The sequence below is a fragment of the Saccostrea cucullata genome, unplaced genomic scaffold (genome assembly GCF_032062105.1).
Source record: "Saccostrea cucullata isolate Sc308-1 unplaced genomic scaffold, CSIRO_AGI_Scuc_v1 ctg5533, whole genome shotgun sequence".
Lineage (NCBI taxonomy): Eukaryota > Metazoa > Mollusca > Bivalvia > Ostreida > Ostreidae > Saccostrea > Saccostrea cuccullata.
This window is the reverse complement of record NW_026934698.1, coordinates 14,882-27,188: the sequence shown is the minus strand read 5'-3', so window position 1 is coordinate 27,188 and position 12,307 is coordinate 14,882. Positions and strand designations below refer to the sequence as shown.

Sequence of the window (12,307 nt, the reverse complement as noted above, 5' to 3'; positions counted from 1 at the left end):
TTGGCTTTTTGACTTGAAATCTTTTAATATTTAGAAAGATCATGCTTTAACAAGAAAAAAAATACCAAATTTGTTTTCATTTATTTGAAATTAAAAAAGATATGGCCATTAAAGGGAACACACCATTACCGATTTACACCATTCAACATGATAATGGAAGCATTCTTGGAAATATATATATTTTTTTTGGCTTTTTGACTTGAAATCTTTTAATATTTAGAAAGATCATGCTTTAACAAGAAAAATAATACCAAATTTGTTTTCATTTATTTGAAAATAAAAAAAATATGGCCATTTAAGGGAACACGCCATTATCGATTTACTCTGTTCAACATGATAATGAAAGCATTCTTGGAAATAATTTTTTTTTATTGGCTTTTTGACTTGAAATCTTTTAATATTTAGAAAGATCATGCTTTAACAAGAAAAAAATACCAAATTTGTTTTCATTTATTTGAAAATAAAAAAAATATTGCCATTTAAGGGAACATACCATTATCGATTTACTCCGTTCACCATGATAATGGAAGCATTCTTGTAAATTTTTTTTTTTTTTGCTTTTTGACTTGAAATCTTTTAATATTTAGAAAGATCATGCTTTAACAAGAAAAATAATACCAAATTTGTCTTCATTTATTCAAAAATAAATAAAATATGGCGATTTAAGGGAACACACCATTATCGATTTACTCCGTTCAACATGATGTTGGAAGCATTCTTTGAAATAATAATACCAAATTTGTTTTCATTTATTTGAAAATAAAAAAGATATGGCCATTTAAGGGAACACACCATTATCGATTTACACCATTCAACATGATAATGGATTCGCATTCTTGGAAATATATATATATATATATATTTTTTGGCTTTTTGACTTGAAATCTTTTAATATTTAGAAAGATCATGCTTTAACAAGAAAAATAATACCAAATTTGTTTTCATTTATTTGAAAATAAAAAAATATGGCCATTTAAGGGAACACGCCATTATCGATTTACTCCGTTCAACATGATAATGAAAGCATTCTCTGAAATAATTTCTTTTTATTGGCTTTTTGACTGAAATCCTTTAATATTTAGAAAGATCATGCTTTAACAAGAAAAATAATACCAAATTTGTTTTCATTTATTTGAAAATGAAAAAAATATGGCCATTTAAGGGAACACGCCATTATCGATTTACTCCGTTCAACATGATAATGAAAGCATTCTTGGAAATAATTTTTTTTTTTTGGCTTTTTGACTTGAAATCCTTTAATATTTAGAAAGATCATGCTTTAACAAAAAAAAAAATACCAAATTTGTTTTCATTTATTTGAAAATAAAAAAGATATGGCCATTTAAGGGAACACACCATTATCGATTTACTCCGTTCAATATGATAATGGAAGCATTCTTGAAATAATTTTTCTTTTTTGGCTTTTTGACTTGAAATCTTTTACTAATTAGAAAGATCATGCTTTAACAAGAAAAATAATCCAAATTTGTTTTCATTTATTTGAAAATAAAAAAAAAATTGGCCATTTAAGGGAACACACCATTATCGATTTATACCGTTCAACATGATAATGAAAGCATTCTTGGAAATAATTTTTTTTTGTTTGGCTTTTTGACTTGAAATCTTTTAATATTTAGAAAGATCATGCTTTAACAAGAAAAAAAATACCAAATTTGTTTTCATTTATTTGAAAATAAAAAAAATATTGCCATTTAAGGGAACACACCATTATCAATTTACTCCGTTCAACATGATAATGGAAGCATTCTTGTAAATAATTTTTTTTATTGGCTTTTTGACTTGAAATCTTTTAATATTTAGAAAGATCATGCTTTAACAAGAAAAATAATACCAAATTTGTTTTCATTTATTTGAAAATAAAAAAATATGGCCATTTAAGGGATCACGCCATTATCGATTTACTCCGTTCAACATGATAATGAAAGCATTCTTGGAAATAATTTTTTTTTATTGGCTTTTTGACTTGAAATCTTTTAATATTTAGAAAGATCATGCTTTAACAAGAAAAAAAATACCAAATTTGTTTTCATTTATTTGAAAATAAAAAAAATATTGCCATTTAAGGGAACACACCATTATCAATTTACTCCGTTCAACATGATAATGGAAGCATTCTTGTAAATAATTTTTTTTTATTGGCTTTTTGACTTGAAATCTTTTAATATTTAGAAAGATCATGCTTTAACAAGAAAAACAATACCAAATTTGTTTTCATTTATTTGAAATTAAAAAAGATATGGCCATTAAAGGGAACACACCATTACCGATTTACACCATTCAACATGATAATGGAAGCATTCTTGGAAATATATATATTTTTTTTGGCTTTTTGACTTGAAATCTTTTAATATTTAGAAAGATCATGCTTTAACAAGAAAAATAATACCAAATTTGTTTTCATTTATTTGAAAATAAAAAAAATATGGCCATTTAAGGGAACACGCCATTATCGATTTACTCTGTTCAACATGATAATGAAAGCATTCTTGGAAATAATTTTTTTTTATTGGCTTTTTGACTTGAAATCTTTTAATATTTAGAAAGATCATGCTTTAACAAGAAAAAAATACCAAATTTGTTTTCATTTATTTGAAAATAAAAAAAATATGGCCATTTAAGGGAACACACCATTATCGATTTACTCCGTTCACCATGATAATGGAAGCATTCTTGTAAATTTTTTTTTTTTTTTGCTTTTTGACTTGAAATCTTTTAATATTTAGAAAGATCATGCTTTAACAAGAAAAATAATACCAAATTTGTCTTCATTTATTTAAAAATAAATAAGATATGGCGATTTAAGGGAACACACCATTATCGATTTACTCCGTTCAACATGATGTTGGAAGCATTCTTTGAAATAATTTTTTTTTTTTGGCTTTTTTAACTTTAAATCTTTTAATATTTAGAAAGATCATGCTTTGACAAGAAAGCAACATCAAAGTTGTCATCTTCATTACAAAATAAAAAATATATGCCTGGTCATTTAAGAGAATAAACCAATATCAATTTATTGAGTTTAAAACATGGTTTATAAAATTAAAGCAATTTTGAAGTTATTATATTTTTTGCTTTCTGAAATTATATTTTTCTACATTAAGAAAGATCATTCAATTTGGTTTATCCGAAAAACAACACCAAATGTCATCTTTCATTTAAAAAAAAAAAGGGAAAACTTTCACAATACCTTATTTCTCTGAGTTTTAATAATGTGATGATGGGTGCATTCATGATAAATGACACTTCAATCTTTTAACATTTAGAAAAATCATAAACTAATATGATTTTAGAGAAATAAAAACCAACAAAATTTTCATTGAAAATATTTTTTTAATGTGTCTAGAACTATGGGAAGAAAGATAGATAATGTACTTATGTTGGATAGTTGATAAATTCTCTCAATTGACAGATTGCGAAAAAAAATCTTTTTTTCTTCATTATGGGACCTGTAGCTTTATGGTAAAATCTTAATATTTTATAAAACCATAAAGCTACAGTTCTGCGGCTTTAATTAATTATATCTCTAATGCTATCGCATATTTTAGATCAAAACCTTTAATTATCTATCAAAAAAATCATATAAGATGAATTTTTAGCACGGATTATACTCCTATTCTAGGTGGCAATTTTTTTATTATTCAAAATCAGCACATGCCCATGATCGGCCGTATTTCCGAGAAATCAGCGATTTCGGTTTTTTATTTTTATTTTTCATTTTTTGTCTCTATATTTAAATTATATAGTTTATGCTTTAAATTTTATTAAAAAGCAATTCCATTACACAAAAGGAATAAATGAAAATAATTAGAAAACATATGGGTCCCTGCAAACTCTATCAGTTTTTCCGAGTCTTTACAAGGCGGGTACATGTACACAAAAGTGTTTGACGCATGTGTCTTCAAAGCATGCAAATTCAGATGATTATGTAGCACAGGTAGCTGACCTGTCAATCAAATCAGGGGTTTCAAATTCAGGTTTCACACCTTTGAAAATATATTGGTCATAGGGATATTCTCACACCTATAGGAGTTTCAGCCTAAACGATGATATACACATAAATTCAAAAATTCACCGACTGATCATGACACGTGTCATTTCCTGTTTATTATACATTTGTGTATACATGCAGCATACTGTCATGCAAAATTGTACATTTTGTGGTAGCTGATATGAAAATATCAGAGGTGTAAAATAATGGTGAACATTCAATAAAAACGATTTTTACTGCATAGCATGTTGAGCATAAACATAAGCATAAGGTTACTTTAGTTCTACGAAATTTTGAGCTAATTATTCAGTTAAAATCAAGTGAAAACTGGCGTTGACATTCGACTGTTTTTTAAGTGCCTAGTGCAGATTACTGTAATTCATGATATCTCAAGTATAGTGACCCACCCCCTCCCAAAAATATGTATGTAAGTAAGTAAATTGTTTAGTATAGTGACATGTGTTATGCAGTACAATGAAAAACATGTAAAACATGCAATTAATATCCACACACCCGGCCCATCGGACCTATATATCACTTTTAACAAAATATATGAAATATATTAATACACAGATATTAACCATGGCGTTTTTTATACAACAGAGATTGCCTGTGCATGTATGAAAGGTATAAATATTTTGACGTCCGCCTAGGAAAATTTGTTAAAAGAAAATTAAGGTTACAGCGTTAGTGCAGTGTCTATGGAAAGGCAGCTTCCCACCGTGTAATCGGTGTAAATCTGTGAACCCAAAGTAGTAACGAAGTGCGCGATTCTGTACCATCTCAATGCAGTGATAGTTTCGAAGACCCCATATTTCACTACAATAGTCCCAAACTGCGGGTTTAATTCAGAAACATCATATCACTATTTTATGAATTGTCCAAAATACTGTATGCAAAGACAGAACCTAATACAAAACTTTAATACTTTGCAATTACCAATGCCTTTATGTTTACAACTTATTCTAAATGGAGACAATAATCTTACATATACAACCAAAATATTGCAATATTTAAACTTGTTCAAGAATTTATTGCAACTACAAAGCGATTTGCATGATATTCTATCTGCTTTTGTTTTTCAATTGTCAAATCACAGAACCAAAACCTATTTATGTTTTTCTTATTCATTTTTTTTTTAAAATTTATACAATTATTAATATAATTGCCAGTCATATATGTTAAAATATGAATTTAAATTATATTATCAGCTCATCTATTTCTCTTTTTTTTGTTCTCCTTAATTTGCCTTGTCATATACATTTCTACTGAATATATGCATGTATTTATTTATATTTTTCAATGTTATATTAATATTTACTTGTACATGTATGATTTTGACCTTGTATTGTGGAAAGGACTTATATAGGCAGTGCTTGCTGTCCAATCGAATTATGTTTATCATAAAAAAATATTGTTTAAATTAACAGCCGGTGCTATACAATTCAGAAAAAGTTTTTTCGAAAGTTGAAATCCCTATTTCTTTATATGGACGAATTTTGGAAACCATCCCTCCGAAAGCACGTCCACCTGCTTTTGACAAAGTATCGGCATTATTTTAGAAACTAGGCTTTTCATGGAATGGAGTAACTATAAGTCAAATATAACCTCCGATTTTATGCAATATCAAATGTATATATTAGATTATCTATATATGTTTAAAGGTGGGGGAAGATGAAGCATATATAATGTACATTACATACCTCTGGGCTCTTTTGTTTTATTATTAAGGATCATTGTGACAGTGAGGAACTTTTATATTGAAAATACATGATTTAGTCTATCTTCCATGATTTTGCCCCTCGCATTACATGTTTAATATGTGTTTTTCTTTCTTTTTTTTCTTTATCTCCCTTTTCATATTGTGATTATGTACTTCATATTCTTGCACCTCTGACCTGAATTGATGTAAATTAATATATAGTTTTTCATTATCCTCATCATGTATTAATTAAACCAACAAAAATTATCATGTGCATTTACAAGTTTTCATTTATTACTTTAACAAATTGTTTAATAACAAAATAAAAAATTATGCTAAATAATTAATCATTAATAGTAAAAGGTGTTATTTGTTTTTCTAGAAATGGCAGTCTCTTTAAATTATAATGTTGGATTAAATGTTCAATATATTCACTTTTTTCAAATGAATATTCATATAGTTACATTGAATTACTATTTATTCCTTCTGTTTATGATACATAGGTAAAGTAAGGTAAACCAAAATCAGACTATAATTGTTATTCAAAACACATTTAACACCATTATTGTTTTATACCTAATTGTAAAATGTGCGCAAAACGGAAACACACCGCTGGGAGTCATAAAAAAATTCAACATTAATTTACGTTACATGTGTAGGTGAGGTTCGACGGGGAGTAGCGCCGAGTGGGCTAGCTGGGATTACTAAAGAAGTACTAACAGTGTATATATATACACTGTTACGCACGCCTGAACTTCAACGATAGCCCTAAACATGGTAAACAGCAACAGGGCTATGTCAGTCAACGTAATGTTAGGAGAGGGATTCATTGCTATAATTGAATAATAATTAAAAAATCTTTTCCCTAATTATTTTCATCCTTTCATAATTATACCATGTTTCTTCAACATTCAAGAAATAGTTATATACTTGACATAATTACGGTACTAGGATTGCGGAATGGTTTCTTGCCCAACCAATTATGAAATAATTAATTTACTCCTAACAGAGACATATAAGAAATATTTTATGAAATTTAAATCTGTTACAATTATTCCAAAGGTGTAATAATGTCAAAAGAAATCATGTCCAAGATAATTTTTTTTCATTCTTGAAAAATTGATAATCGAGTGAACGTGTTATATTCAGTTACCTGCGCAATTATAATCGGCGATAAATTTCAATAATTTTGGACTATCTCAGTATAATGTGAATATAGTAGACAGAACATGATGATGAGCAAAGAAAAGGCAGGTTTTAGATTGATAACGGATCGAAAGATGTAGTGGCTAAAATATGTCACGAGAAAGCAAAGAGTACAATAGCGGCAAAAGCTGTATAATTTGTCATCGGAAAGCACGATTTTTCTCGCGGAAAGCTGTTTTGAATGGCGGAAAAGTGATACTGCGAGTCTCAGTCCTATAGCTTTCGCTGAATTTTCATCGAAAGCCACAGGACTGGATGAGGGATGAAAATGAAGTGAATCCATTCCATTATATCATTAATGTTTAAAGACCCAATTTTTTTACCGTACGGTTACCTCAGGAGGGGGAGTGGTCAAAGTAACAGTGAAGTTATTTACCTGGAGACCCCCAATACCCAAGATGTCAAAAATCTGTGTATACGTAGCATAACACAGGAAGTCTGTGTTTGGTAATCAGGGTCAACATTACGTGTTTTGCGTCTGGGTTTCAGTGAAACTATGTAAAATAATTATTTTAATATGAAATTTATTTGTAAACTAAACGTATTCATCTAAATCATAGTATTACAATGTTTTGAAGGAAAAAAAAAATAATAATATGATACCTGTATATCGTTTTAGAAAAGGTTTTCCTTACATAAAAAATCACGTGTAAAAACTACAAATCAATAATATTTATCTTTTTTTAATCATCAATAAAAGAAATCACTTGATTAAAAAAGTCTGACTATTGAAATAAAAAAAAAATATTAATCCACCTATTCGTCGAGCATGTGAACATGCATTTACCGCGATCAGCATGTTGTTTTTTTTATGGCCTACAATGTTGTCCAAAATACCGGTATTCCATATTTTGTAGCCATATATAGTACAAAATAAAACATCTTTTAAAAACTATGCTATGCCGTTTATTAGTGCTGAATATTTTTCTTATATCCCAGTTCTTAAAAAAATAATTAATTCGTCGGACTTCCAATTACGGCAAATAAAGCCGGTTTCTGTGAACGCGGTCTTTTTTCTACAGATAAACGTGGACGATAACACTTACAAGTAACAAACAGCAGTGAAGATAGAAAAGAAATATTTTATTATGTCAATGTTTTAATTATCTACTTTCAATTATTTTTTTGAAATAAAATCAAACATATTGGAGTTTTCTAATCCGCGTGTATACTATGCGGGTACATGAAAGCGTTTGACGCGTGACCAGGTAATTGTTTTCAAAACATGCAAACTCAGATTATCAGGAAGGACAGGTAGCTGACCTGTCAATCAAATCAGAAGCTATTGTTTTTTAAATGATTGACGGGTGGTAAATTATTGATCTTGAATCAGGTAGATTTTGGGGGCGTTAACATAAAATTGGGTGTTTAAAAAGTTCAACATCAAATATTTTAGATTCTGATTCAAAACAACTACCCGTAAAACGCAAAGTTTTTACTGCATATGTGCTCCTGAGCCATTGTAATTTCTATAAACAAATACGAAATCAATAATATTTTTATTTAAAAAAGAAAGAAAGGAAAAGATGATGTCCGTGGTCTTCACCCCAGTGGTTCCTATGGTCAAGTAAGAGTTATCTCCTTTAATACGACATACTCTCGTATCAAACACTAAATGAATAAAATATATACTTAAAAAAAAAATTTTTGATTAATTTTTTGTCAAATGTTAACCAAATATTTTTTAAAAGTAACATATCAAATATCTTAATAAGAAATTAGAGAAACAACACCGCGAGGGTTAGATTTTTCGGCAGGCGTGCTCCACGCCGTATGCAAACTTTAAAACGATCAAAAATACCATTCTGTGCTTTTAAAATTATTATTGTTTCCTAAAACATCAACTACAGGGTCTGAAAAAGTAATATACCTAACAAAAATCTAATTAATTCCATTAATAACACGGCAGGCGTATAGATTTTCTCGGCAGGCGTATTTTCCTCTGGCAGGCGTCGGCAGGCGTATTTTAGTGTTACCCTCCTATTTTTGATATGGAAACATCCTCAGGTAGTGTAGGTGGATTTTTCTTGTTCAAATCAATGCAATCATGACCCTAAGGGGTAGGATGGGGCCACAGTAGGGAATCAAGATTTTACATATTAGGAATACCTAGCAAACTGGGTCTTCAGATAACGTCAACTAAAAAGTAGGTCACAAAGACTTACATTTTGAATTTTGTGGCTATATTTAAATATTTCCATTTCTAATTTCTTTCTCTGTGATAAATCTTTGAAAGTTAGGGGAGTTTATTTTTTTATAATTCTGCCAGAATGTAAATTAGGCAGCCAGGTCGATAGATCAGGAGCTATGCATGCAAATCTCGTGCGCATCTGTCTCTGTGTCTGATGCTAAGGAGGCCAAATAATATGCATATAAATCTCGTGCGGCTGTCTGTGTGTTTGACGTGATTTGGTGAGGACTACCGTATTGAAATTGGCATGGGAGTCCTCGTGTAATTTAAATCCATTAGTCTACATTTTCAAAGTCTAAGTCTACAATTTTATTTCACAATGAAATGGAAATATAAGGAATCACTGTCTAGTTAATATAGTATGCCAGGGACATCAACGATAGTGGGAAACATGGGGTAATTTATGCATAATGGGCTTAGCCCGTTATGCAAATTATCCGATGTTTCCCACTATCGTTGATGCCCTGGCATACTACACTTACTAGACAGTGATTCCTTAAAGGTACGTCTTACGCAAGGAAATAGCATCAAAATGAACTTAGTCAATTGAAGTTCCATATATATAGAGACGATCTTGTTTTTCTTTTTTCTTTTTTGGCAATTTGTTTTAGGCCTACAGTATTAAAATTGGACTCATGTACTAGGAACATCATTTCTTTAGCAGAATTATCCCACTGAATTAAAAGGAACTCTTTTTTCAGGTGCGCATGATGCAACTTCCTTGATGATGTGTAGGCTGTTTGTCAACATGTGAATCCAATGTACATTTCTGGGTAGGTATGTTTACTGTCGATTTTCTATCTTAAAAGCCGCATAAGGCATATTTTTTCTGATCTCAAATTTTTGTTTAAGCATTAATCTTTATTTTCTCTTTCATGAATTTTCTGCTGAGAGTCTAATAAATTAAATTATTTAATTCAAGCTATATAATAGTGAAATTATTTCCTTGTGTGATATTGGAAGAGGAACAGGTAACTCTCATTTTCACTAAAATTTCTCTGATTTCAGGAGTTGTCTCCCCTTGAAAAGATCAATAATGGCGGATAAACAATGCGGCATGCAGTCTGGTCACCAACGGACAGTTTTGACACTGTATACCTGTATTTCTACCAATTACCTCAGTAACCTTTGTTGTGATCACACAGGTAAGAAAAACAAGATTTTTAATTCAAATAATTTTAATGAGCTAAAGAATTAAGAATATAACATTTTTACATGTACAGACTCTCTCGTATAAGAAAATGTCACATTTTACACTTACAGTAATACATTATTTACATGTCCACATTTTCCCCATTTACACAGTTGAAAATAATCAATGCATAATGTACCATAAAACAATTATTACATGTAAGATAGTTCACAAAATATATTTTAAGTACAAATTTTACATATTTGAAATGCATGTACATATCGTCAATACCCCCCCTTCAAAGTCTTACAACTTCCTTTTTAATTTTGGATCTGTTAATGATTTACTGTAAGTGTCTTTAGATTTTTTATCGTACAGCCGATATCTTTTAGATCTGTAGTATTTTCATTGAAATTTATATTTTAAAAGTTTTTGATTCATTTTAAAGTAATTTTGTCTATTTTGTTGTTGTTTTAGATGATGGACCACTCTACTCTCTTTTACAACAGGTGCCTCTACAGATTCACAAAGTTCCAGTGTTGAGTTTCCATGACCCCTATTCAGTGAGTGCACAACTTTATGTATTCTACTTTCAAAATTTCTACTACTTGTAATACATTTTGGATTTGATTTTAAATATGCCCTATTTACAGATTCAGAATTTTGTGTACAAGTTGATATTTGATTCTATCAAGATTACTTTGTCCTAAAGTCAAATTTATACAGTCCTTTAACATACGTTTGTCTTTTTCTGTCATGTTTAATTCAAAGTCACTAGGCAACACTGAAGATTTCCACTTATTGCTTTTCAGTCCAAGACAGGAAAAGGAATAGAGTTGACAGGACTTCTTGCACTGTCCCTGGTAGCAGTTTATGAGGGAACCAACCGCAGTAGACATAGCACGCTTCATCAAAGGTAAGTCGCCGGAGTAGTGTTTGTAGCAATTTTCGTACTTTGTCCTGCATCGAAGCTTCAGGTCCAAGGCAGATCTTCTCTGCATGGATTCTCTTATGGCCTTGGTTCTTCCCGGAAACGTGTGACTGCTGAATGGAGCTTTAGCACTCTGTTTTCTTTGAGAGTCAAAGAAGTGACGCAAGTCCTTAACGTTTTCAATTAAATGTCCTTGTTTTTCAGATGCACCAGATGCAGCGGCTTTGTCTCCATCACTGGTGAAATGGGATATAAGTGGCTGGTCATCACTTTGTAACTCACCAACACAATTAGCGACCCATCTCTTCTCGTCTCCAGAGGAATGGTTGCAGTGCAGTCTTCTTGTCTTTGGCAGGTAACTTCTTTTCCTTTGCTTCGTAGGTGTGCGCCTTTCTTACATAGTTTATTCCCACAGAAAACTGCTACCACATTCTTCCTCTGAGTTACGGTATATGTCACTTGGGTGGCAGCTTGGAATGGGGTTTTCCCAATGGCACTGAAGGTTGCATTATTGTACCGAGCATCTCCTTCGTCTCTGATGGGGGTATCAGGAAGTCCACATTTTTCATTAAGTTCTTGAATATTTTGCCGAATTTTCTTCATACTGTTTTTATTTACATCTGTTATAATTTTCCCCACTTTGTTGCAGGTCTGTTGCATATTGGCAGCTGACGCTGGTTCAATATTTGCACCAAGAAGCATACCACGCATACCCTCTGTTGTAAGACTGGTACCCAGGTGACCGACAGCCATGGCCACAATCAGCTGTGCAGCTCTTCGTCCCCTGCCAGATCTTCTCACCTCTTCGTAAAGCTTTTCTCGGTGACTGGTATAGTGGCACTTCTTACATCAAATGGAAAGGATCCATGCCAGGCATCGTTTTTCCTCCCCATGCTGATTCCAGTCCAGTGGACCATCACAGTCTGGAAACTTCTGTGAGTGTTCTTTAAATGCATTGTTCCACAATTTAGCAGTCTTTTCTTGGTGAAGTACTTTTGAATTTAGGTCATCTGACACAGATTCCATGTAGGCGTCCACTGGCTGGACCTCACTTGGCCCGGGTTGTAAAAACTTCATCTCGCTGCTTCGGCTCTTTCCATCTATATGCAAAAAAACCCATTTTTCTGTGGCCGTAC

General features: G+C 31.1%; 1 protein-coding gene across 1 annotated transcript; it reads left to right on the top strand.

Moving 5' to 3' along the window:
* The first annotated feature begins 9,715 nt into the window (after positions 1–9,715).
* On the top strand, positions 9,716–11,939 carry LOC134241199 (uncharacterized). The gene is made up of 6 exons (XM_062723272.1): positions 9,716–9,881; positions 10,117–10,253; positions 10,718–10,803; positions 11,053–11,156; positions 11,376–11,526; positions 11,821–11,939. Exons 1-5 carry the CDS (start codon positions 9,868–9,870, stop codon positions 11,446–11,448), a joined length of 414 nt encoding a protein of 137 aa, XP_062579256.1. The 5' UTR covers positions 9,716–9,867; the 3' UTR covers positions 11,449–11,526; positions 11,821–11,939.
* The last annotated feature ends 368 nt before the right edge of the window (positions 11,940–12,307 follow it).

Bases quoted from the DNA above. Each gene is read 5' to 3' on its own strand.
- LOC134241199 (XM_062723272.1), top strand. The intron at 10,254-10,717 runs GTAAGAAAAACA...TTGTTGTTTTAG, and splicing joins CCTTTGTTGTGATCACACAG to ATGATGGACCACTCTACTCT. The intron at 10,804-11,052 runs GTGAGTGCACAA...ATTGCTTTTCAG, and splicing joins GTTTCCATGACCCCTATTCA to TCCAAGACAGGAAAAGGAAT.